Source organism: Chamaea fasciata, unplaced genomic scaffold (genome assembly GCF_029207755.1).
Source record: "Chamaea fasciata isolate MVZ Bird 193981 ecotype frontalis unplaced genomic scaffold, bChaFas1.0.hap1 SCAF_11, whole genome shotgun sequence".
NCBI classification, from domain to species: domain Eukaryota; kingdom Metazoa; phylum Chordata; class Aves; order Passeriformes; family Sylviidae; genus Chamaea; species Chamaea fasciata.
This window is the reverse complement of record NW_027094096.1, coordinates 21,727,480-21,754,105: the sequence shown is the minus strand read 5'-3', so window position 1 is coordinate 21,754,105 and position 26,626 is coordinate 21,727,480. Positions and strand designations below refer to the sequence as shown.

Here is a 26,626-nt window from a genome sequence, read left to right as displayed (position 1 = left end):
CCTTTCCATGGTCCTCAAGGCATTTGTGTCCTGGCTGATTCCATCAGAATCAGGGGAATGTTGCCTGATTTTAAGGATATGAATGGATTAGGGGAACATTCATGGGTGTCCTGCTTGGCCAGCCTTGGAGGGCACATATTTAAAGGCCATTAATAAGTGGTGCCCTGTCCTGGATCTGTCCCCTGCCGAGGCCACCCCAGCAACAGAGCAGGATTTGAAACTCATTATTTATCCCATCTCAGATTTCAGCCTCAAACCCAGACAATTATTAGCCAAACTGAAACCCTCTGGAGGTGTGATGTGTGAGTCCTGCACAATTCTCCATGATTTTCCACGGCTGATTCCTGGCACACAACAGGATTTTGGCACTGGGACAGGCTGCAGGGACATAAACCTGATTTTGCCATTAGCCTTGTATGTTGGGAGGGGAGTGGGTTCTTATGAATACCCGAAATTAAAGAGACTCCAGCCTGACTGTGAAATTAATAGAGCTATCAAACCCCCCCTCTGTCATTATACAACAATTGTTAATTATTTACAAGCAAACTTCTGCAGGAACAGTATTGTAGCTGTCGGCATTGTCGTTATTAAAATTAAAACACTTTGTCTGGGTGGAAGATAACATGAGTCATTTTGGTGAAATGTAATGAATATGGAATATTCTGTTGCTTTTCCCCAATTAGTTGGAGGGAGAACAATAGCCTGTCTCTTCCCTAACAAGATGTTTGTTTTTAAAAGTCTAACAAAATAAATATTTTTCAGGGCATTGCTGAAAAAGGGCGTCATTCATTGTAGCTGTTATAATGAAAGTTAAAACAAAGTAATTTTTTTCTAGGATGGGCAAAATCCTGTTTTCATAAAGAAAATCCTTTTTTTTTTCAGCTGGTGAAAGATGTATGTGAAATTTTTTGTTTTATTACCACAGAATCTTGGTTTGTCTTATTATTAAAGCAAAGACTTTAGAGCTCATCTTGTTCCACCCCTTGCCATGAGCACCTTCCACTCTCCCAGGTTGCGTCCAGCCTGGCCTTGGACACTTCCAGGGATGGGGAATCCACAATCTCTGGGGGATTTTGGTTGCTATTCGAAGTCAAAATTAGGTTCATGGTGAGCAAAGGAAACTCTAAATTCCTGCTGCACAACGAATAAAGTCATTATCAGAGGCAGAAATAAAATCCAACCCCGTTTGTGCTCTCCCAGTCAGACCGCCCTGCCCTATGAAATTTATTACATTAAAATCTCTTGTTTAGAAAATGAATTTCAGAGTGAGAATATTTCTGTCCTGCCACCATCTCACAAGCTTTTTTACAGCCTCACGGAAGTGGGAGAGAAGCCAGCTGTGTTCCTGTCGTTCCTGAGCTAAAAGGAAGATGTAGGAAACACACAATTGGATTTCCCTTAAAGAACAATAACAACAACAACTTTAACATCGTTAAAAGAATGTGTTCACCCCCCATTAATTTTGTATTTGATTGCCCAGGCTGTGGTGCAGTGAACAGGAGCAAAAAAGCCATTAGGAGGAATTGCCATCAAAACTGAGGACCTCTGTGACTGAATGTGTGTTCTAGGGAGCAGTTTTTTAAAAATCCTGTAATTTATAAACTCCTTCAGTATTACAAAAGCCCTAACAAGAGTTGTACAAATGTTTCTCCTCATTATCTTTGGGCAAACAGGCTTTCCTTTCTCCCAGCAGCTGCCCAAGGGTGCTTGACCTTACACTTGGCTGTTCCCAGTTGGTTCCTTTGATATTTCTTTGGCTGTTATTAGAAAAATGTCCTTGCTGGGACACTCCCAGTGGGGGTTTGCTCCTGTGCTCTCCCAGGAGAGGAGGACACAGCCAGGCTCGGCTCCATGGGGTCGGTTTTAGTTAAGCTTGACTTGGTGGGAATCTAGAATTCATTTGTCAGAGGGAAGTTAAGGGGGAAAGCATGGACGTGCTTGATGGGGAAGGCTCAGGTGTGTGTGGAACAAACACAAGCCTCTGGAATGCTTTGGAGATCGTTTCTGTTACAGCTGCCAAGCTCTGGAGGTGCTCAGGTAGGTCCTGGGCATGGGTCCCACCTGGGCAGGTCCCTTTGGAAGGGCTGGCTGAGGTCCAGGAGCTGGTGAGATGCCGCAAATGTCAGTTCCTCAGTGTCCTGCTCTCCCCTGACTTCTCCTTTGGCTAAAGTTCCTCCAGGGGCACTGACAGGCTCCAGCCTTCGAGAAGAGGCCCCAAAAGTAATATTAACTTCTGCAATTTCCTTGTTACTCTTAAGCAGGTTATTAATTAACTGAATGTAACCACTGGCTGTTGATAAATCCTTTTAACTAATTCAAATTCCGCGTCGAACTGGGAGCACTTTCACTCGAGCTGCCGCCCAAGTTAAGCTGGGTGAGGAATTACTCCTGATGTGTTTTCCAGCGCCGGGCTTGGGGCGGAGGGAGAGGAGATATTTGTTTGCTTGATTCCACATGACAACTCCAGGGTAACTGAATAGACTGTACGGTCGGGTTGACAGGGCTGAGCACCCGCCAGCAGCCTCGCTCACATACCAGAGCCAGGGGGATGGAAGGGGCACTGGCAGCTGGGATGGAGCCCATCCGAATTTCTCTAAAGAGCCTCAATTTGCCGTCAATTATTCATGGGTTTTTCCGAGGTCTCGCTTCCGAGAGGTATGAATAACTTAAATTACGTGCTCGTGTTAACAGTTTGAATAATGAATAAATTACTGCGAGGAGGGGAGTTGAGGAGCAGGGCTGGGTGTTAAATAATGGAGGAGGTTTTGGAGGGAATGTGGTCGTTAACAGCGAGGCTGTTCCTGGCTTTCTCTGACTGCAGGAGCTGTGGTTGTGAGATGTAGAAATGCATTACAGTGATGCCTGGGAGAAGTGCTGGGAGTTGGCTGGAGGTGCCAGGAAAGGAAAAAAGCAATGTCCGTGTGTGGGACATGAACCTGCAGCGGCCCTGGATCCTCCTCCTGGGGCTCAGCTGTCTCCTTCCCCTTACCGTGCTCGGGGGAACTTTGTCCCTGGGCTCCAGAACTAAAGCCTTGCTTTGGGGCAATCTTGGCAGACTGGGGAGCTGCTGGTCCTATAAAATCACCAGCTGGAGAGACACTGGGGGGGATTGCCAGGTCCCTGGGAGGAACTTCAGGACATTCAGTGCTTGTCTGGTGACTGCTGCTTCAGGAGACTTTTGAGGTTCAGTGATTTTTGCATTTATTTACTGCTCTAGTCAAATTTTCCCTGCCAGAGGGGCATTTTTCGTGACAGGGTCCCTGTATTCTGACCCTGTAGTCCCTCATGCTCTGCCCCATTTCCTCCTTCACTCTTTTTAGACAGAAATACACATTGTTCCCTTTGTAAAATTTTAAACCAAATTCTTTTTCTGTAACATCACTGCAGTCTTGAAAGTAAGTCACAGATCTAAAAGCTCATTAAGCAGTGAAAATGCTTGAAAATGAGCAGCTTTTGACAGCATTACTGTGACAGTGATGGAATTGGTGTTTGTTAGGAAGAAATTTATTCCATCTTAGCACTGTGCTGTTTAGTTTAGCCTAATATTTTAATATCACAGAGACATTTAAACATGGAATTCTTACAAATCTGCCTTACTGATGTTAAAAATGCTAAGTCTTATGAAGTGTTATATAAAGCATCAGGGTGTGCTCAACCAGCAGCCAAATGTGATTTCTTATAGATTGAAAATCAGAGAAAACTATCTTGACAACACCCAGATTATCAAGTAATTTATTTATATTAAAAATTCGATCAAGTCGTGTGTTTGCAGCAGTGGGAGTTGTCAAGTTCCTGAGTACATTCGTACCCCTCTGCAGCAGTGGCTTCTGCATGGGTTGTGCAGCCAAAATTGCCTCGGAGCTCGGTGAGACCTGGTTCAGTTCAGGCAGATTTTGACCCATAAAACTGCTGATCCAACCAGTTCATCACAGAGGACAATATTCACACATCTGGGAGGACCCTGAGCTGCCTTCAGGCTGTGGGTGGTGGCACAGCCCTGGAATTCTGGTAGAAGAGATCTCTCCAAAGGCTCTGGTTGTCCTGCAGTGGCCTCCACAGGGACACAGGTTGGCTGGATGCTGAGAGCAGTTCAGCTCCCAGCACTGTAGCGAGGTGTTCCGTCAGTAAAAAAACAGTTTTAACCCCTAAAATTAATTTTAGGGGTTAAAATAAATCAATAGCCTTCATAATTTATCATTTCATCATTTGGTCCAGCTCAGCATCCGTGGGCTTTCAAGGGACGTGAAGTGTGGAAACCTGTCCTGACAGAAAAAAAGGAGAGAGGCTCATAGGAAACAATGGTTGTCTTGTGGGAAGATTTTAAATATATGCAGCTGATCCCATGGGAACTGCTGTAGTCTATTCACCCTGTGTGAAAATGATGCTCTCTCAATATAATCTTTAATCCTTTTCTTTCACTGAAAAAATGTGAGAACTTTATTTCCAAGTTTTGAAAGGAAGCTCTGTTTTAGGGAGTGAATGCTTTCCAAGCATAAAAATAAAATAAATTTTGATTAGTGCAACACAGAGGGGAAAGGTTCTCTGAAATATCTTGTAATATTCTCTCCATGAATTGCATATGTGGATGTTCTTGGGAAATGTATCCAGGCTTTTTTTGTTTTTTTCCCCTGGGTCGGTTTAAAGGGGGGAAGGAAGCATCCAGCAGTCTTGACAATATTACAAACTTCTGTAACTCTTTGAGACAGAAATTCCACAATAATTTTTTTTTTCTTGTAAGATGGGGAAGAAGAATTTCAACAGAAGAGAATTCCACCTGAAATTCAAATTTTTTCTTTGAAGACAATTCTTATCTTCCTGCTATTCATGGAAAAGGAAACTAAAAGTAAATATGCGGTTGTTGCAAACGTTTATCCCCAGAGCATGGAAATCCAAACCTGTTCCGTTCACTCCATGCACGTGTGAATAACACCAGCCCAGGGCTCAGCGGAGCTGCTCCCCTGGCCTTTAAGGGCCCAGGTCATGAGGATTGAACCCTATTTGGTGCAAACCAATCATTCCTGGAGGAATCCTGAGGGGAATTTTACAGTATGGGAAGGCAAAGAGTCACTAACATTATTTTCCTTCTGTTTTCCTCCAGTGCCTTTCACCCAAGGCATCCAAAGCACTCTGTGTAATCCATGAGTTAAGCATGGCAACACGGCTGCGAGGTAAGGAAGGGAGTTTTTGCTTCCTTTTTAACATTTCGTGTCCTTTTACTCAAAGCTCTGGGCTCTGTTGTACCCAAGATGACCACGATAAAACAGCTCCCAGTTCTCTAATGTGAGTTTCTGCAGTTCGACGGAGTTCCCAGATCACTTTCCTCTCCCGTGGAATTTCCTGGACGCTTTAAGTTACATTTTTTTTTCTTTGCACCAGATGCTCGTTCTATACCTTTTAGATTTTTGAGGATTTCAGAAAAGGAGCATGGCCTTTGTGTTTAGCAAAGAGCTTTGGCACCTGTGGTGGCTCAGCCCTTCCATGGGGAATAAGAAATTCCGTGTGGGAGTTGTGCTGCAGCATCTGGGGAGAACCAGGGCAAACTGGGGTCACAGAGGATGGGGACTCTGGGAATTAATTGCATTTCCTTGGGAGCGCTGCCTGGGTTTGGTTGGGAGCACCCCTGTCCTCACTGCAGCTCCAGCAAGGCAGAAACCAGAAAATCCTGCAAAGGTTCATTTAACATAAACTCCAGTGGCCTGAGTTCCCTAAAATTCCTTAATCTGAGAGAAGGCTTTCCTGATGGATGTCGTGTGGCACAGAACTAGATAAAAAAATGTCATTGCACAATTGTTTGAGGGTTGTGTTTCTGTTTTCTGTGGGGTAACACCCAGAAAATCAAGCAGCTGGATTTACATTTCAAGTCTTTTGGAAGTTAAGGAAATTATTTTCTTGTAGAATTTCCTTCACTGTAAATATAAAAAATTTTATCTGCTCCCTTCCTCTTTGGTTTGAGAGAGACTTTTTTCCTGTCCTTCTAATGTCATTCTGCAGAAGCTGAGCTCCTGGTAAACTGTAAGTCTCAGCCTTTCAGCTCAAGTTCAATTGGCTTTTGGATGCCTGTAGGTCCAACTGCCCTTTTACATGGAATTTTTTGTTGTTAATCTTCTATTATTGGGGGAATTATTTTGCAAACAGACCAATTCAGTAGCTTCAAGCCCTGAAACCTGTCAGGCTGGCTTTTATTCTGATTGCTTGTGATAAGGAGCTTTGGTAAGAATGCTGTGCCTGCAGCAAGTGGAGAGACTCACCTTGGAGGGGAGCAGCTTCAAGGTCCCAGGGAAAGGGTGGCTCTTTCAGCTCGGCTTGAAAAGGGAGAAGGAAGGTGTTGAAAATCAGATCAAACCTTGGAATTAATGTGGGACTGCACCAGAACCAGTGCAAGTGGTTTGTGTTGTAAGCTGAGGGGTTTTTCCTGCATAGCCACGGCTTGAAATTTGTTCCAAGCTCTGGACTTCCTGCTTTGTTCCCCACGTTCTGGCCTTGGGAAGGTGCGAATTCCTGCTGTGAATCCCCTCTGATGCAGTGCCAGGGGGATCCGGGCAGGATGGACAAGCTTTGGCCAAACCCTTTGCCTTTTCCAATCCTTCTGTGCATGGGACACAAATAGAGCGAGAGAACCCTGATGGGTGAGGTGGAGTCGAGCTGATGGAGATTCAAGGTGATGAGACACCTCAGGAACTACACCCTGAAGCAATTTTAGTGCCCAGCTTGACCCTTTAAAAAAAGAAAAAATTTAAAAATGACATTTTTTAAGGCACGTGATTTGTTTTCCCTCCTGCTCAGTGCCTGCTGCCTATTAATAGCAAATCTTGTAGTGAGCAAGGAAATGCTTAAGGAACAATTCTCTTTAATGCTGATGCAAGGAAAGTATTTCCAGCACTCTTACACAATGTAAGCATTAAGAGGATTTGCTCTAATTCCATTTCCAAGAGCTCACAACAAATAAACGTTTTCCTGCATTATCCTGACTGTTGTCTATAAAACCCCCATACAATTCTCTGTTCAGGTCGAGCTCAGGACCTCTCTGAGAAACTCCTGCGCAGGAGCACACCCAGGGTATGATCATTTGCAGAAGGCCAATGATATTCCCAAGGCTCAGGGGATATCCTGAGCTGGAAGGGACCCAGGAGGATGATGAAGCCCAGCTCCTGCAGAAGGGGCTGCGGTGTTTCAGAGCAGCTGATCAAAGGCAGGGCTGGAGGGACCTCCCTTCCTGGGGCGCTTCTCTGCATTATGTGGGCACATTTTGTTGTGCTGCTCCTGAGGCTCACGTGAAAAGCCAAAGCAAACCTCAAACCCTCTTTTGTGCTCGTGTAAAGGCTGCAGAACGACAGCATTTATTCCTTCGGCCAGGAAATCTCCTCTCCCGCAAGGCTGTTCGCTCGTTCTCTTTCTTTCCAACAGTGTGAGCTTACCGAGGGCTGCTTCCCCTCCTTCCCAGGGAAGGATAGCTTTCCACTAACACAGAGAGTTCTGTTCCCTCTATTAAAAACAACTGCCCTCAAGTTGGAGCAGGCTTTGTATTTTGCCCTGGAAACAGAGCAGCTCATTCAGAGATAAGGCCTCCGTGCATTCGGGTTCCCTCAGTCACCTGACGGAGCCATGGGTAACTTTTAGGCTGCTTTAGTCTGCATTCCTGGGATGCTTTCCCCGTGGCACCGCAATGAACAGCTCCGGGATCCCTTCCTGCCACCCTGCCCGGCTTTCTGCTGCCCCTGCCCCTGGATGCTGCCCGGGGGGAGAAGAGGAAAGGGGCAGGATTTGTCCCCAGAGCACCTGTCCCCATCCCTGAGGATGGCCCGGGGGGATCCCAAGCAGGTAAAAAAAACAAAAACAAAAACAAACCTGTGTCTGGGGCTTTCTGAACTTTTATTTTTGGACTTGGGAATGGCTGAGTTGTGAGTAGGGTGAGAGTATCTGAGTTCCCACCATCCCTGTGGCTCAGGTGGGTGATTTGTGCCTCGGGATTTGCAATTCCAGCTCCTTTCTGCTGCTGCTGCTGCTTGATGCAATCGGGAGTCCTGTGGGATGGGATTGATGGAGTTGGGGGAATTAAAACAGCCCTGGCTTGTGGCATGAGCAAGTGCAATGTGCTGCCTATTACAACAGAGATTGTTCCAGGGAATTGCTTCCAAAGGGTTCTCAGGGTTTTGCTTTGGTTTTGCCCTTTTTGTGGATATTCCAGCCCTGGCAGTGTTCAAAGCCAGGCTGGGTAAGGCCTTGGGCAACCTGGGCTAGTGGGAGGTGGCCCGGCCCATGGCAGGGGCTTGGGACTGGATGGGCTTTAAGGTCCCTACAACTCTTTAACGTTCTGTGATTCTGTGATTGTATTTGACTCTTTTTTTTCCCCTGAAAAAGAGAATGAAATAGGGATTAAGGGCACTCCATGTCTCAAATAATAATTATAAGTGATATATCTTGTGGCTTTGTCAACTCCAGAGAAGAATCCAGAGGAGTTGACACCCAGAGTGAATCCATGTGGGACCTAAGCAGAGTTTTAGGACTCAAGTGCAGGACACTTCCCAAAGTGTGAGCCTGGCCCTGCCTGCCTCAGCCTCGGTTCCATTCCTCAGCCAAGGAGAAGAGCAGTTTCACCTCAGCCAAGGCTTTGTTTTACAGGAGTTTAAAAGACCCTGAGGATCATTTTGGCAACAGAAGGGATAGTTTTTTCTAAACAAAGCTCGTTATCTTCTCAATCTTGCTAATAATGTTTTTCTGGAGTCAAGACAAAAGAACCCAGAAAACAAAGGAAGAGGCTTCACCCTCCTCCTCCTCCTCGAGCTCTGCTCCTGACCAGGGAAAGGTGTTTGGAGCCCTGAGCAGCTGGTCCAGGCACCAGCCTGCTCAGGTAACATGCACAGAAAGGAAGAAAACCTCGGGTTCAGTTATCATGTATTTTTAAATCTAATTTTAATCTAATTTCTACTTAGTGTTTGAAGGTAAAAATTCCCACAGTTCACGAATGTGCTCAAGGATGTCCTTGGCTCAGGGGGTCCTGTCTGACGCTTTCACACACATTTAAAAATCTTTGCTGAACTGGAATATGTCAATCAATGCATTTGCTGATTTTTCTTCTTCTCTTTTTTTTTTTTTTTTTTTTTTGGTTATCGTTTTCTTTTAGATTGGGGCCAGGGAAGCCTTGAAATACAGCCCAGATTTATCCTTCCCATTCAACTGATCTCTCCTGGCCAGAATTGTTCCCGTTTTGTCCCCAGCTGAGCTCCCCATGCCCATGGTGCCTGCAGAGGGTAGCTGAGCAGGGCCATGCATCATCTCTTTGGGCTGGTTTTGGCACAGAAGGACCTGTCCCGGGCAGGGGATCTCTTCTCCCTGGAGGATGCTGAGATCGAAGGAAGCCTCTCCGAAGCTCTTGAACAGATCAGAATCATTAGTTCAGCTGCAGTGAGTGAAAGAGTGTCCTTAATAATTTTTTTTAATTGTATATATTTTTATATTGTATAAATAACGGGGGATATAAACAATTTAGATTTCTGATAAGACTCGAAGGACAAAGCATAATATTTAAAACTGTGCTGACAAAGTCCAGTTCTCACCAGCTTCAAAGATATTTCAAGCTCATCTTTATAACAGTTTTTTTATTAAATAGTTATTTAAAGCATATTAAAGATGATACGAGATCACAGGGGTCCATACCTTCCCAGTAATGAGAATTAAGACCTGTGGGATGACAAATTCCAGAGTTCTATCATGCTGAATGTCTGTTGTAAAGGCGGACATGGGAAAATGATACAAAAAGTTAATTTTATGGGCTCCTGGCAAACCAACTGACGGGCAGACGTGTTTTGCTGTGGCCCCAGGACTACCAGACCAACGACAACGACCAGGCTGTGGTGGAGATCTGCATCACCCGCATCACCACGGCCATCAGGGAGACGGCGTCCATCGAGAGGCACGGGAGGGCCCTGGTGGCTCTCTGGGAGTCCTGTCTGGAGCACAACCTGAGGCCCTCTGGCAAAGACGAGGATGCCCCACACGCCAAAATTGCATCTGACATCATGAGCTGCATCCTGCAGGTAGAGCTGTGTGGAGTTTTATCTGCTTTTTTTGCCAGAGTTGGGATGGAATGCTCGAGATGTTGTTTCGTGTTCTGACTCAGGCCTCACAAACTATGAGTTCTACAGCACTTCTAACTAACAAACTAAAAACGGCTAAAAACGGCCCGTCTCTCTATCTCTCCAAGGCCTTTTAAGGATAAACTGTTCAATTAAGAATTGACACCTAAATTATTTTGACTTTTAACCCAATAACCAACAACCCGTGGCCCACAATGCGGATTTTTCTATCCAATTACAAAACACCACCCACACCATGAAGAAGAAAGTGAAAAAAGACTCAGCCCACACCCTAAAACCTCCATCTTGCTTTATATATATATATATATATATATATATATATATATATATATATGTATTACTATATTCTAAACCCGTAAACTTTAAGTTTCCCACCCTGTGATATCACACACACCTATTCAAACCCCACACCCACAATCCCAGTGCTCACTCAATTTTGGGAGCCTGTTGCACGGCCTCAGGTCCAATTCAGTATTTTCTGTCAGCACAGAAAGTCTGAAACTCTCAGTGCCCAGGGGTCCAACAGAGCTGGGATGAAGGCAGGAGTGCTCTCGTTGCCAGTTGGGTTTTATTTTTTAAAAATGCTTTTGTAACTCTCTTTTTGGGTGCTTGTGGGTGGTTATGTTTAAAACTAGGAGCTTGGGGAATTGCACTGTTCTGATCCCTCCTCTCTTGAAATCCTTGAGGTAACGGGTAGAAACATGGAATGGTTTGGGATGGAAGGACCTTAAAACCCATCCAGCCTCACCCCAGCCATGGCAGGGACACCTCCCTCTGTCCCAGGCTGCTCCAAGCCCTGTCCAGCCTGGCCTGGGACACTGCCAGGGATGAGGCAACCACAGCTGAGTTATAAAACTGCATTTGCTGCTTCCTAAAACAGAGCTTTTATTGGCAAGTTCCTTTGCATTATAAAAAAAAAAAAAAGGAGGTATAAAATGAGGTTTTCCAGCAGATGTGGGGGACAGTTGGAACAATAACGAATATCTGCCAGCTGCGCTGGATCTCAGGCAGGTCTCTGTTGATATCAGCAGCAGGGAGGTCCCCAAGGTTTGCAAACATCACTGTATCACTTTATTGAAATCTGCTCTTCATTGTCACCTCCACGTTTTCTAAGTGTGCCTTCCTGCCCTGATGTTTATCGTGGAACAAATGAAACCTTTCTCCTTCCCTCTGAATTCAACCCTTTTTAAACTAAGGATTTTATCTTTATTGTAAGGGTTGGGGGGGGGGGGGGAAAGAATTGTTCTTTGGAATTTTCTTAGATCTTTTAAATCCTAGTCAGAGAGCCAAGCCTTATCTTCCCATTCTTTGTGTGGAGTAGCAGAGCAATAACTTGGAGCAGCGTTTGGCTCCTGCTCCGTGGTGTCTCAGCCAAACATAACGAGGCATTATGTTGATTTAAACATGCTGCTGCAGAAAGCTCCATTTATTTGCAGGGCTTTTCTCGTTAAAGATGCAGCTTTTGGTCATATGGCAGCTGCCAGAATTATCTGTCTTGACACCAAGGGGTGGCTGCAGCCCGTTCTTCCTCAGGGGTCTCTGGAAGGGAGTGTCCACTGCTTGGCAAGTCCCTTTTCCAAGGAAAAAATCCTCAGAGCCCCTCAAACTCTGTGGAACAACAGATTTGGGGTTTCTCAGTCTGAATTTATTCTCTTCAGAGCTGCTTCAGAAGGAAAGTCCAGCACGTCTGCTCTGCCTTCCTTCTCACTGTTCTGTTGCTGTCTGAAACATCTGGGTTCCAGGGGTTGCCTGGGATTTCAGCTGCTAATTAGACATAATCACATTGCAGGATTATTTTCAGCAACAGGGATGTGCTCCAGTTTCAAAGAGCTGCTCAGAACTGAGTGGAGAGCAGAGCACAGCACTGGTTAAGGAGGCTCCAGGGGGAATGTGGGGTGCTCAGTTACACACAAACGTGCCCTGCTGCTGCGGGAAGTTAGCAGGCAGTGCATGTGTGTGGTTTGTACACACCATTTTCTGTATAAATAACAGCAGAAAACCTTTTCTGACCTTGATTCAAAAACCCCCAGTGTACACTCAGGGACCCTGAGACCCCAAAAGCTTGGGGCCATTTTAGGAAGAGGAGTTTGCACTCCTGATAAATCTCCAAGTGTTCGGAAGAATTGGGTGGACATTCCCAGAAAAGCTGTGGCTGTCCCTGGATCCCTGGAAGTGTCCAAGGCCAGGCTGGACAGGGCTTGGAGCAGCCTGGGACAGTGGAAAGTGTAATGGGATGATCTTAAAGGTCCCTCCAACCCAAACCAGTCTGGGATTCTGTGAGTTTGAATTTAAAAAATGAAATCTTAATGATTACAGGATAATTAATGATCAATACTAAAGCACTGTGAGCAAGTTTCCCAGTGCAGTGACTGGGAGTGGCTGCTCCAAGGTGTTTCCTGTGCTTTGGGATGATGGATGACAAGCCTCTGTCATCCCAGGGAGCACCAAACACAAAATGTCTTGTTAGAGATGTTAACATGTAGTTAGTGTGCTTCATATTTTATATATTTTATATTTTTTTATATTTTATACATTTTATAAATTTTATATATTTTATATATTTTACATTTCAATATCTTTTATATTTTTATATTTTTATACATTATATTATTTATATATTAATATATTTAATATACATTGATTTTTATTTATGCACCCCATATTTTGTTAGTGCCCTTCTGGTTCCTCTGGCAGAAAACAAAAACAGGGCTATTCTTAATACGTTCTGCTGCAGCAGGAATTTAAATTTCTCTATTTGCTCTTTCTTTGACTCCTGCCTTCTGTACTGGCACCAAAACATGACCTTTCTTGACAAGTTTTTTTCTTTTTTTTCCCCCTTGTTGCTTTGACTTTGGTTTCTCTGCTCTGCCCAGCATCAGACTTTAATATTAATTTTTTTTTCTACGTTTTTGCAGAATTACAACCGGCCTCCAGTGATGGCCTTGGCTGTGCCAGTGGCAGTGAAATTCCTGCAGAGGGGCAATAAGGAGCTGTGCAGGAACATGTCCAGTTACCTGTCCTTGGCTGCCATTGCCAAGGCAGAGCTGCTGGCTGAGCACACAGAAACCATCCTCAGGAGTGTCCTTCAAGGTAGGCCCAGCCCAGACCTTGGGCTTAATCCAGGGTTTAATCCAGCTGTGTCACCAGATCAGTCAGGCTGTGTTAGGCACCTACAGAACCATTATTTTACAGGATCAATCAATCATTAGGCGTGGGAGACACTCCAGGATCAATCTAACCCTTAAGCAAATCATGTGAGCTGTATAAAGCAGACCTATGGAAATATCTATAAACGTGATCAAATGTATTAATCACACTCTGATAACAGATTTCCTCGAGGAATATGTGGATTTACTGCTCCTCTGGAGGTTTGGGGATGGATTGGCTGACCCACAGGGCAGGAAATACATCTGTACTCGTTAATATTCCCTGCTAATGGACTCCAAGTTATCAGCCCTGATACGAGGCACCAGCCATGAGCTCTTATCCTTCCTCTTAGTGCCACTGGCAAGGCTCCAGAAGAGAAATGGGGATGAAATTAATCCCATTCTGTGGTGGAATAGTCAGATGGAAGATATAAAAGCTTTGTAGTGGTTCTTTCATTTTGCCTGCGTTATTAGCTTTATATAGAACAATGTTGCTAATCTCTTTACGTTTTAATATTTTTTTGTGGTTTAAAAAGCCAAAAGTATTCATTCCTCTACAAAGGGAACTCCAATTGAATTGGAGTAATAAAGTTCACAGTGTTTGTTGCAATACAGTGCTACTGCAGTGGTAAAATCAGTGTTCTCCTTCGAGTAGGGGCAATAGCAGCAAGCAGCAATAACTAATTATTAAAACAAGATTGTTATGAGGATGTTAAGCCCTCAAATTAAACGTGTGCATCCCGTATTTATTAATTCATCAATTAATTTATAAATTTATCCTTTTAAGGCTTATCAATGTGCTAACGATATGCACTGCCACTTGCAACTGTGGGGTAGTGACAGAAAGAAAAAGCGAACATATTCATGGTTTTGGGAAAAGCGATGCACGGCTGAGTGGTGTATTTATGTTCTTCCACCAGCAGATGTTGCTGTGGGTATCAGGTTTGGGAATTCCAGCCTGGAAGGGGCCGCTCGGAGCGAGCAAAAACGATTTGTTTTGCGTCGCGACTTAATTACAGCGCAAATAATTGGTGTTTCAGGCATGAGGAGCGGGGTTTGCAGCAGGCGGAGAGCTGAGAGCGTTGGCTGGAGGGAGCAGGGGGCGAAGCTGCCCAGGATGAATTTCCAAGGCAGTTTTTTTGGAGACAAAGCCGTGCTGTGGGGCTGCGCAGACGGGGCTCAGCCTCGTGGCACCAGCCTGAGCAAACTTTGGCCCCTTGCCTGCAAAATGTTGGAGAGGAACTGGAGTTTTTCGTTACTTGGGGCAACTCCTTGGCCGCACAGGCAGGTTTCTTATCTCATCAGCTAAAAAAGAGCTCTTTAGAAAGGGTTTTGGCTGCCGTGGCCCAGTGAGCGTGGGCTCTGTGCTGACACCGTCCATCAGCACCGGGGCTCACACAGATTGATTTATTCCCGTTTATTTATTCATTCCCATTCCCGGGGGACAGCAATAACTCCTGCCCTGTAATCAGAGAGTCCCGCGGGACTCCACGCTCCACCTTCCAGAGCAGTTCTGGGCTGTGGCTCAGCCTCGCTCCTTCATCTCGTGTTGGCAGTGCAGGATCGCAGAGAGGCTTTTTCATCGCTGGTGCCCAAATTCCCTCCCCCCCCAAAAAATGCTGTTTCCTCGGTGTTTTCCAAACTGTTGACAAAGGAAAGCGTAGCTGGGTGAGGAAGGGGAGAGAGAAGTGTGCTGGTGGAGGCTGAGTCGTGGTGCTGGGCTGTGGGAGAGGCTTTGCTGCTCCTGGGAGGGGATGAAGGAGGAGCAGAGCTCTGGGGAAGGGGGAACTGCTCCAGCTGAGTCAGGATGGAAGGCCCGGCTTTGCCTTTGGTCCTCTGCCAAGCCCGAGCCGAGATAGGAGGAGGCTCCTTCCAAGACAAAGCATTTCAGGTGTGAGCTGCAGCCAGGAAGGATTTCTGGAGGTCTTCTTTGAGGATTTTCCTTTTCCTGCTGCATTTCAGGGACATTTGTTTTCGCTTAAAGGAGGGCACTGAACAGAGGGAGGATTTGAGAGTGGTTTTGCTCTTGCACAGTGTTGGGACCCCGAGTATTTTTGTAACTCGGAAGATTTGGGGTTTGGCTGCCAGAGATGAACAGAGGTAATATTTCACTGTCCTGTAGCTAAGGTTATTTGCAGATATTACTTAGTGAGGGATTTTTGTCAAGTTTACTGCCGAGCATTTATAACGTAGATACATTTTTATTGCAGGGTAACAGGAGAAATTCCAGCAATCAGGGAAATTCTTTTTCCCTTAAATAAGTAGCGCTGCCAAAACTTTGGAGCGGGTCGGATAACTTCAACCCCCTTGAATGGCACAGGAAAGTGGAATTTTCCTTTTTTTTTGCTATTTTTGTATCGAGGCAGCAAGGATCTGTCATGGTCAGGAAGGAAGTGTAGCAGCAACACGTCAAGAAATTTGTCAAAATATGTTCTTAGGACATCTGTAGAGAATGAGAGAGACAGGGAAACATGGGAATAAAGAAGGATGGGCTGCTTCCAGGGGAGATAGGAATTGCTTTGAGTAAGACATCCCTCATGATAACTTGTTCAGAGGCTTCAACAGGTAGCAACTAATGGTTCTTGTAAATGGTTACATACCCAGTGAGTAGGGTATTCATCATTCTCTGCTTGTGCTGTTTTCTACATGAAAATCATCAGCAGTTGCTTGGCTCTCTGCAGCTGCTGTTGTGCTCTGTCTCCAGCCCTAGGCTTTTAGGAGATTTGAGATAAGTTTGTGTGAGAGAGAAGAGAACCCCTGGCACTGAGCAGCGGTTCTATCTTGTGCAAACCCCCTGAGGGCAGCAAACGAGCCCAAAAGTGCCTTAAAACCTGGCTCCAGAGGGCCAGGATTGTGCATGGGGTGAGGATGTTGCTCTTTATGTTTTCTCTATCAGCAGCTGGAAGTGCATGGTTCAAAACGGGGAAAAAATCCCACTTGGGACTTGGCTCAGAATTTTGGCTTATGGGAAGAGGAGAGAGTTTTAGTCTAGTAAAGTTTCTTTATTTACAGAACAACTTTACAAAAATAATTTCAATAAAATTATCGCAAAGTCGATGTACAATATAATACAGCTGCATTTCCTCCCAATGTAACGTCAGATTATGATGGGGAATATTATTTTTTATATCAACCCGTGGCACAAATAATGCTTTAAACAAGGCACTGGCTTTCTTAAGAGTCTACACATTACTAGCAACGATTAATAGACAACACATTGCTTGACTTGGGTGGTTCCTCTGTAAAATTCACATTAACACTATAGAACCCAAGGACTGGAGGAGCCTGGAGGGAGCCTGGAATGGTTTGGGTTGGAATGGACCTTAAATCCCATCCAGTGCCACCCCAGCCTTGGGCAGGGACACCTTCCACTGTCCCAGGCTGCTCCAAGCCCCTTCCAACCTGGTCTTGGACACTTGCAGGGATCCAGGGGCAGCCACTCTGTTTGGCAGAGCCAGGTCAGGTTTTCCTCAGCAGGGATGTCAAGAGCTCCATTTAGCTCCTGAATGTCCACGGTGACCCTCGCTTTAGACATCAGAAAACCCTGCACTGGAGAGACAGAGCTGCCTGAGGCCAGGAACAGCTTTTCCAATGCCGTGCCTTGATCTGTGGGGGTGTTTTCAGGGTTTTGCCAGGACAGCAGGCAGAGCTCGATCCCATCTCCACAGTGCCTCGTTCTGTCACCTTGCAGCGCTGATGTCCCTCAGGAATTCCAGAGGCTGCTCCTGCAGCTCTGACTGTTGCAACATTGACCCTCAGCTCTGTGAAATGCATTCCCTGTGCAGAGCCCAGGCTTTAAGACACGTACTGGGCTCCTCCGTAGGGCAGCACCTCTGTGACCCCCCAGCCCACCACGTTGCCCCGGGTGCCACAGGAGTCCCCCGTGCTCTGAGCTGTCACCTCGGCGGGGCTGAGCACTCTGTCCCACAGGTTAAAGCCAGTCAGCTTCCCTGAGAAGGCCAGAGCTTCATCAAACCCCCCTCCCACGCAGCAGCCGTTCTTCTCCTGCCCCAGCTGCAGGATTCCCCCGTCGGGGATGGTGTGAGCTCCAGCCACGCCCGAGGCACTGCCTGCCAGCTGCCCCTGCGCCCACAGGGATGCAGAGCCATTCTCTGAGCTCCAGGTGCCACAAAGGTGGAGCCACTTCCCAGGAATAACCACGTTTCTGGCAGCCAGCTTGTGCTGGGCTCCCCCCACGGCGAGCACGGCCGAGTCCCGGCTCAGGTACAGCTGCATCTCGTAGGGGTTGAACTTGGTGCCGTAGGAGAAGACGATGGTTTTGTCCAAGGCCTCGGTCACCTTGAGCCAGATGCAGGCAGTGAAGGAGCTCAGGGTCATCCCAGAGGTCGGGTGGACGCTCCCAAAGATCTTCCTCGAGCGCATGGGGAACAGAATTGCGGTTTCGCAGCCTGGAAGGGTCGAGGAGATTGTCAGGTAAATAAGGACTGGTTTATTTGTATGTTTGTTTTATTTAACTGGGCACAGTTGGGACCTTTGACATTGCCTGGGATACATTAAGGTTGGAAAAGACCTCTGTGATCTTGTGGTTGTGGTTGCCCCATCCCTGGCGGTGTCCAAGGCCAGACTGGATGAGGCTTGGAGTGACCTGGGATAGGGAAAGGTGTCCCTGCCCACGGCAGGTGGGATTGGAACTAGATGATCTTTAAGATCCCTTCAGCCCAAACCATTCCAGGATTCTGTGGAGTCCAACTGCCAGCCCAGCACCACCGTGTTCACCACCAAACCAGGCCCTTAAGTGCCACATCCACATGTTTTTTAAGCACCTCCAGGGATGGGGACTCCATCACCCCTCTGGGCAGCCTGTCCCAATGCCTGCTCTAGTGCTCGCTTCCCAAAGGGAGCCGAGAACTCAGCTCATCCCCTGGGATGCAGGAACCTGCCCCAGGAGGATTGGAAGGAGCTGGCAGAGCAGATGGAGGAATTGCTGGACACTATGGCAAGGGATAATCCAGCTGCAGGAATCTCTTCCCTGCCTGCACGGGGGGCACTGCACAGTCCTGTGACATGCAAAGGGTTAATGCAGCCTGTCTGCCCTGCTGCTTCCTTTGGGAAGGGGCTTTGGGCTTCCCAGCTCTGAAGGGAGCACCACCTCCTGGGAGAGGGATTCTTCCAGCCCTTGAATTTGGGTAATTCTGCCAGGTAATTGGGTAACTCTTCCCCAGTGCCACTGAAGTGTTGTTTTATCCTCTGTTCTGGATAAGTGTGGAGTAGTGAAAATCCCAACATTGTGCTGAGGGAAGGGGTCAGGGATTTCTTCAAACAGCAGGTTTGGACACTGTGGCATTCCCAGGATAAAGGGGGAGCCTGTGCCATGGATAATGGGGCATCAGGGCACTGGAGCTTCTGAAAAGCACAAGATGTTGGCAGGAACATGCTGAGATGGGCTTGCTTATTTAATTAGGATTTTTTTGGTCAGCAGCATTCATGGGCACTGGTTAAACGGGGGAAATCATGAGACTACTGAGATTTTTAAACCAGCTCTTCTCTCATGTCCAATTAATCAAAGTGTTGATAATAGAAATTAGATTAGTTAAAACCACTAACAGAAAATTTATGCAGCTTGGGAAAGCAACTGGTGATCAGTGAAGCCATTTCTGGTGGCTTCTGTGCCGTTCCCTGGTCGTACCTGAGTTAACATCCAAGGTGACAGGAGGGAACAAGCAGCCCCTTCTCCAATTAAGCTGCTTCATTTCCCGTTGAAAGAAGCTGGAGGATCTGAAATGTCTAAAACGTGTGTGGAAATTTCTGCTCCAGGGGAATGAAGGACTCTTTGTGCCCTCCAGGACTGAGCTGCTGAGGTATTTCATGGGCTGTTTCCCTCCAGCTTTTGAGCAGATTTTGCATCTCCCATTGACCCTTTTGAGGAGCAGCAGGGTCACTGAGCAACTGCTGGGGATTCTCCTTAAAATGCTACTTAGGAGCACTATTGTGAAAAAGCTTTTAATTAGCAGGCTTTCAGGCTCTATTATCAAAGCTTAAACAAAATTAAAACCAGCCTCAGTGAAGAACAAAAAAGTGTGATTAGAAAATCCCTCCAGAGTATGGCTGGCAGTAAGTCAAGATGTGAGAAATTAAAGTCAGTCGCTAAAAATTCCCTCGGGAAAAAAAAAAAAATCCAGAGAGATACTCTGGAAGTACTTAAAATGTAGCCCTTAAATTTACAAGTACGGTTGTTTTATGTAAAATCATGTGGGAACCAGTGGAAATAAACTGAATTTCCACTGATGATCCTCAATGCAGATCCAGTTTGTTGCTCTCACCTAGTGCGGGGTGGCTGGGGTACAGGGGGATAGGAAATGAGATCGTGCTCTCTCCAAGGTTTGTGTTTGGGGGCAAGAGGAGTGTGCTCAAAGAGCTCCTCCCAGCACACAAAGATTTCTGTTGTGATAAAGCAGTGATGAAAACAATTTACTTCTAAAGCCGAGTCCGTGCCCTGCATGAAGGGATGGGTTCAGCTTAGACGGTGAAAACTTTGATGTAAACGATGTCGTGGCTGTGTTGTTGCCTTTGCTGTAGCAAATTACTGCAAATTACTGCTCCCTCGTGTGAGTGCTCACTCTGGGGATGCTGCACCCCCTCCTTCCTACGCACTCACCCTGTAGGGGTAGATTTGGGGGGGGTTTAGGTAGCAATGACTTATATTTGTGGAAAACAGAGCCGTTACTGAGCAGTTAGGAGGCAGGCAGTGACAGCTCGCTGGCGGGCAGGGTGATTTCAGTGCACCTTATCTTGCACAAGGTAATTCTGCACCCACACTTTAAAGAAACGAGGGGCTGCTCTGCCACACCCAAGCTGCTGCTTCTTTGGGTTTCTCGTTGCACTGCACAGATAAGCTGAGCTGGGATTTGAGGTGTGAGCCCACCTTTCTGTGGTCACCTCACTGGCCAGTGCAAAGTGTTTTGGAAGGGGAAAACTCCCCCAAACAACAGCAGCAGCACGAGTTACTGATTTCTCTGTGCCAGTGGGAATAATGAGGGCAGAATATTCCCGTTGGCATTCAGGGAATGTGCCCGCCCTGGCCTGGAAGTGTGCTTGGCTGGCTGGCAGCAGCACGTCCAGCTCCTGGCCACTGGAGCTGCTGAGGAGATGTTAATGTAGGAAGAGGGAGGAGTGGGAACATGCAGGAGAACAGGAGGGTCCATCACTGGTGCAAACGCATAGGAGTCACCAGCTGGGAAGGCAAAAGGTGAGAGAACATCACCTGGGTGTCTAAAATACATTTGCTGCTCTCTGGCAATGGCTTTGATCTGGGAGAGCCTGGAGGAGGTTGGGATCCTGGCTGGCTCTGCCCTGCACGAGGACTTCGATGAAACCTTTCTTTGATCCCACATTTGAAAAGCTCAGTGCCTCTTTTTCCACAACTTCTGGGGTTCCCCCCTTCATGCAGCACAGCCTGTTCAAAGCTGCCCCGCTGCTCCTGGGGTTTCTTTGGAGCTGTTGGAGAAGGAGGTGCCCAGGAGGGGGTTGTAGATCCCCAGAGCCCTCTCCCATTAGCCTTACCTGCAGGCAGCAGGTTCTGAGCTGCCCATTGCTGTGACACCCTCAGCTCAGCCCGGGTCTGCTGCAGCTCCTTCCACACCGAGTTCAGGATGAGATTGTCCCCTCTGCTGCCATCCAGCTTGTCCTGCTGCAGAGCAGTGTCCTGTGCCTGCAGCTCAGCCCTGCTGCGCCAGGCGCTCTCCAGCCAGCCCAGCCTCATGGACACGTTGTGGCTCAGCTGCAGGACATGCTCCAGAACCTTCCTTTGCTCCAGCTCCTGCAGCCTCCTGGCCTCCTCAGCCTGGTCCCTGCTCCTCACCAGCACCTGCTCCACCTGGGACACCACGTGGGAGGTGACGGTGGCCAAGGTGCCCGCCAGGGTGGTGGCCAGCTGGCTCAGCTCTGCCTTCAGGGTCTGCAGCTCCAGCCTGGGGAGCTCATCCAGAGCCTGCAGCATCATGTTCTCCTTCATCTGCGAGTTCTCCAGCATGATGAACAGCTTGTCCCACTTGCTGTGCTCCCGCTGGCAGTCGCACGAAGCAGCTGGAAGGGAACGTACAGATGTTGCTATTCCTTTGTACCGAGATTTAAACGGGAGGGTTTGGCAAAATCTGACTCTGTGCAAGGCTTGTGTCCTCCAGGCTGCCACAGAACCGTGGGCTCAGGCTGGTTTGGGTTGGAAGGGACCTTACAGACAATGTGGTTCCAGCCCCCTGCCGGGCTGGGGCCAGTGCCTGTCCCTCTGTACCAGGACAGAACAGTGCAGGGCTGTGATTTCAGAGATCCTAAACCCCTGCCACAGCAGCAGCCTTTCGCAGGAAAACTGAGAAATAAAGAGCCTAAAGCACAGTCCGAGGCACCCCATCCCAGGGCTTTACCATTACTGCCCATAATAACCGACTGCTACGAGCACGAACTTCTCCCTCCGAAAAAAAGTAAATTATGTTTGCAGCAATAACTCTTACAAGAGCTAGGCAGCAACCAAGGCTGTCCTGCACTAAACCCAAACTCAGTTTAAATTTACTCACCTTCCTCGGTAGCAGGACCTTCGATTTCATTATCCATGTTCACGTACATGAGCTCGTAGTCATCCTCTTCATCCACGGCCGAGCCGGACGCCCTGAAAACGCAGAGCAGCGTGAGCAGAGAGAGGAGTTCTCGGGGCAGCATTCTCCTGGCCGCTTCCTGACAATCCCCGGGCCGTGAGGAGCTGCTGGGGCTGCAGCAGAGCCGGGACTGAGCGAGCGAGGCGCAGTGAGCCGCTAAAAAACGCTGCGAGCCCGAATGAATGAGCGGCGGTGGCAGCGCTGAGAGCGGAGCGCTCCTGGCGGTGCCTTTTGGCCGGGAAGGGATGGGGAGGGAAAGGGGCGGGCAGTTTGCTCAATCCCAGCCCTCCAGGTTTGCCCGAGGGATGCTTTGACTGGCCGAGGGTAAAACCGGGGAGAGCCGGGCTCGCCCCGGGGCGGATTGGGACGTGCAGCAGCAGCAGCAGCACCAGGGGTTGGGAGCGCTCGGACTTGCACGGTCTGGGTCGGGTGTGTTGTTTCGTGTCGTTTTGTGGAAAAGAAAGCGTTCCCTGCAAATTCAGTTTGTGTGCCAGCGCTCTGGAGGGGATCGGTAGAAAAATAAACATACCTGGAGTTGGTTTGGATACACGTGTCTGGTTTAGCTAAATAGCGCGGCTTTTTTTTTTTTTTTTTTGGAGAGTTACGCACTGCTGTAAAGTAATTCTGTTCTGTCCCAACAGTTTATTGCTTTAAGCAATAAAGGAGAGCTCTTAAGGAGTTCTAACAGCTTGTTAGTGTTCCGCTTTTCCAGCCCTAATTAGCACTTACACCACCGTTACTCCGTGGATAATCTGTTCGTGCCGTATCCGGTTTTGGGAACCGTAAATCTGCAGCTGCGCAGAGTTGTGTCTGTTACCTTTGAAAAAGTGAAACAAGGTGCTTTTGAACGAAACATTGATTTAGTCTGTCTTCTTGGTATTAATCCGGTTTAAATTCTTCAATCTTGTTGGTTTAACAGGCCATTCATTAATCATGTCAGAGATGCTTTGCTTAGGTGAGATTAGGGGTGATCTCAGACAAATTATGGATTGGCTATGAAATATCCAGAGAATAGCAAAAAAAAAAAAGAAAGAAACCCTCCTGCAATTACATCTGACTGGGAATCTGTGCTCCCTTTCCATTTGTGGCTCTGGTTTTGTTTATACAAACCTGCAGTACCTGTGCCTTGGATACTGGGGAGGAATCCCTCCCTAGGAGGGTGATGGGGACAAGGTGGAGACCAGGCACAGGTTGCACTCTGATCCTGGAGGTCCCATCCAACCGAAATGATTCCCTGATTTTCAAGTAGGTGTGTGCCCAACCTGAGTAATGCTGGGGGGAAAATGACTCTTGGTGCTTGGGTTTTTGCCTTTGGGAACTCCCTTTGGAGTGAAAATCCATCTGCCCATGGGACACCACAATGGGCTCCAGGGCCCTTGTTCTTCTCTGTGCTGCTGGGATGGGCAGAGCTGGAGCTGGGGCAGCTTTTTCCAGGAATAGGTGCACGGCTGGCACCCCCCAGCCACAGCCCTGGGGGTCTCTCCCTGCCTCATGTGCAGCCTTGGAGTGTCCCCAGCTGGAACTGTGCTGGAATTGTGTCATTCCCAGCATGTGGTCTGCTTGGGAAGGGTGAGAAGATCTAATCTGGAAAGTATTGGGGGTCAGGGTGGCAGGGAAGAGGGAAGGAAGGCATTCAGGGAGTTGAGTGGGATGGTTTTTTCCATTCTCACACAACAAACACGTTCAGGCTCTTGGTTTAAATAGAGGGCAGATGAAGCAAGATTGGGGAGAAGCGAATTATTCAGAATTCCCGATATCACCTCTGGCTGTCCCAGCTCCGGGAATGGGGGCTGGGGAGCTGTGTGTGCATAAATCCCCTCAGAGCCCTTAAAGATGTGACAAACAAACAGCTCTGAGTATCCCTTGCTACCTCAAACATGAAAAGACCAGAAAATGACCAAGTGGGTTGTGCCTGCTGACCTTTGTTGAGATCTCTGAAGAGCAGAGATATCCAAACTGGGATATCTGGGATTATTTACACGTGTGCACACACAGGTTCTTCACTTAAAAGCAATTCCCTGTCAGTGAGGTCACTTCAATCTCGCTGCAGAGGGAGGGGGTTGCTCTGATTGCCTTTGCTTTTCATTTATCTTGGTTAGGGAATATCAGCCCAGCGGCGTGTGCTGCAGGAAACTGCCCAAAGCTGCGCTAGCACAAAGTATTTTTTGTTCAGAGAGGTTTGGTGGCTGCAGTCCATCATCTGTGATTGCATCACTCCTCTGATACACCCCACACTCCAAGTGCTCCTTTGCCAGACTAAATAATCAGTCTTCCCTTCCAGATCCCTTCCTATCCCTGACATCCCAGCTTAGGCAACAGCATGGCTCAGGTTGGTGTCTTTCCTTGCTCCAAGCTGTTATTTTTGTTACTGCCTCTTGGATTCCTTCCCATCCACGCTTCTATAGCTGAGAGGGAATTTGCCTCTCCAGGAATATGGGAATTTCATCTTTTGCAATCGTTCCTGAAGTTTGACTGGAGTTTAAGGGCTCTGCTGCATGTGGGTGGAAAACTACCAGTGCAAACTTAAGCAAGGGCAAGTGCAAAGAAAGGACTTGGTGATGGAATGGCGATGTCATCTGGGGAGTAAATAATTGTTGGTTTATTCAGGACAAAATGTTTCAATTTCCAATGATGGCATGAGTCTAGAAAAGTTCCAGTGAATCCATCCTCACACCTTTTTATTACCATTGAGTGTGCTGAGTTGGAAAGGACCCCCAAGGATCCTCCAGCCCAGCTCCTGGCCCTGCACAGACCCCCCAACAATCCCACCCTGACATCCCTGGGAGCATTGTCCAAACTCTCCTGGAGCTCCAACAGCCTCAGGGCTGTGCCCATTCCCTGAGGAGTTTGGGCAATGCCCAGCCCCTCTGGGGGAAGAACCTTTCCCTGATCTCCAGGTTCTCCCACTGGAGGAATTGGTGCTTGGCATCACTCCCATGGAATGTTAGTGGTGACATTTTCTATCCTGATGCTCTGGGAACATCAGGAAGAGCCCAGGGAATGTGGTTAGGAAGTGGCCAGAATGGAGCAGTTTGCTCATCTTTTCAGGGTGATTCATCAGCAAATCTCTTTCCTTTGCCCCTGGCCTTTGTGATTGTGTAGAACAGAACAAGATAAATTTGCTGGGGGTGGGAGTGAGGTCTGAGCTGGCCTTTGGCACTGCATGGGGGGCTCGGAGCAGCCTTGGAGAGGTAACCAGGGATTCTCCGAGGAGGATAAGGTGCAGAAGTGTGGCTGGCTGGAGTGAAGAGCCACTCCTGCCAAGGATCAGGACCCTCAGGGCTCATTAGAAGTTGCTGGGCTCAGAGCTGTCTGAACCTGCCCTGAGTTATGTGCTCGTTCCTTGGCTCAGGGGGGAGGTTGTGAGACCCAGCCGTGTCCTGGGGTGCATTTTCTGTATCTGGCAAGAGCCCCACGTGCTCCAGTCTGAACCCAAATATCCTTTTCCTACCATCCATGGACAGATCTGCTTATCTTCCAAAGTTATCTGGGCTCAGATGTAAATGGGAGGAAAAGCAGCAGGCCAGAGAGAGCTGATTCCTCTTGGAAACCAAATCCAAAGAGGCCGTGAGGACTTCCAAGGGTTTACAGAAAGGAGCCATGCTAGGTTGCAATAGGCAGATGTTTTCCATATGTTGCTCAAGTGAAACTTAAATCCATGGGGGCAGGCATGTTCTGCGATGTGAAGTTATATATTTTGGTATGAGCCTGGGCTTCAAATTGAATTATGCACAGACATCTTATGGAAACGTGTGAGAGAGGGTTTAGCATATCTCTGTCTGTCTGCTGTTGGCTCTCTCCGGCTCCTTTCTATTCCTGGAAATGGCATCTTTAACTATTTCTGTTCTAATGCATGTTTAGTTCCCTGTTAACCAACTGTTCCTTCCATGCTTATTTAATTTGAAAATCTGAATGTCAGCAAAGGAGAATTGTAGTTTGGGTCTTTTGTTGTTTTTATTGTTTCTTGGTCATTTCTCTCCTTCTTTCTTCTTTTGTTTCTTTGTTAATTGAAATCACACTTAGTTTGGCCTAGGACTCAACAGCATCATGCAAAACTGAAAGCTCATTAAGCAGCGTTCTCATGATATTCATAATTAAAATGATAATTAATAGGAATGAGTGGGGTTTCTTTTATACAACGTCGTTAAGCCTGAAATGATTTGCTCTATTTTGATAATTTATTTGGTTTCTTGGCCCCAGTGTATAATTTTCTACAGTTTTATGCCTTCCTGGTTTTGTACTGATGATCCTTCAAGGCCAGGTTGGAGCAACTCCCTACAGCTTCCTGAAAGATGGCTGTAGTCAGGTTGGTCTCTTTCTCCAGGGAGCAACTGGCAGAACGAGAGGTCTCAAGCTGTGCCAAAGGAAATACAGACTGGATATGAGGAAAAATAGCCTAATTTAAAAAAAAACCTAATTACCCTTTTTACAGAAAGGGTAATAAAATATTGGGATGGTCTTACCTGGGGAGGTGGCGGATTCACCACCTCTGGATGTGTTAAAGAAAAGACTGGATGTGGCACTTGGTGCCATGGTTTAGTTGAGGTTGAGGTTGGGACTTGATGATCCTGGAGGTCTCTTCCAACCTAATGAGTCGATTCTGATTCTGATTCTGATTCTAATTCTGATTCAACCTGGGTGGGAGCTGCCCAGGGCAGGGGTGGAACGAGATGAGCTTTTAGGTCTCTCCAACCCAAATCATTCCACGATTGTTAAACTCCTGGTGTTGTGGGGCTGTCCCCAGTGCTGGGCACTGCCTGACAGCCGCTGTGTCCCCGCT

General features: G+C 47.3%; 2 protein-coding genes across 9 annotated transcripts in view; one reads left to right on the top strand and one right to left on the bottom strand.

The window, feature by feature from the left end:
• The first annotated feature begins 1,830 nt into the window (after positions 1 to 1,830).
• Positions 1,831 to 26,626, top strand: part of VEPH1 (ventricular zone expressed PH domain containing 1) — a 55,569-nt gene continuing 30,773 nt past the window's right edge. For 5 of the 8 annotated variants that reach the window (XM_066193649.1, XM_066193651.1, XM_066193648.1 and 2 more), the window contains exons 1-5: positions 2,354 to 2,655; positions 5,099 to 5,168; positions 9,122 to 9,402; positions 9,819 to 10,034; positions 13,010 to 13,184. In XM_066193649.1, the coding sequence (XP_066049746.1) occupies positions 9,265 to 9,402; positions 9,819 to 10,034; positions 13,010 to 13,184 (529 nt within the window). In that variant the 5' untranslated portion in view covers positions 2,354 to 2,655; positions 5,099 to 5,168; positions 9,122 to 9,264. Of the gene's footprint in view, positions 2,038 to 2,353; positions 2,656 to 5,098; positions 5,169 to 7,728; positions 7,819 to 9,121; positions 9,403 to 9,818; positions 10,035 to 13,009; positions 13,185 to 26,626 lie in introns of those variants that run through there. The other 3 variants (XM_066193645.1, XM_066193646.1, XM_066193647.1) reach the window with 3 other exon arrangements.
• PTX3 (pentraxin 3) lies at positions 17,006 to 21,910 on the bottom strand. The gene is made up of 3 exons (XM_066193903.1): positions 21,769 to 21,910; positions 20,762 to 21,283; positions 17,006 to 17,649 (listed from the first exon to the last, which is right to left on the bottom strand). The coding sequence occupies exons 1-3, from the start codon at positions 21,908 to 21,910 to the stop codon at positions 17,036 to 17,038; spliced, it is 1,278 nt and encodes a 425-aa protein (XP_066050000.1). The 3' UTR covers positions 17,006 to 17,035.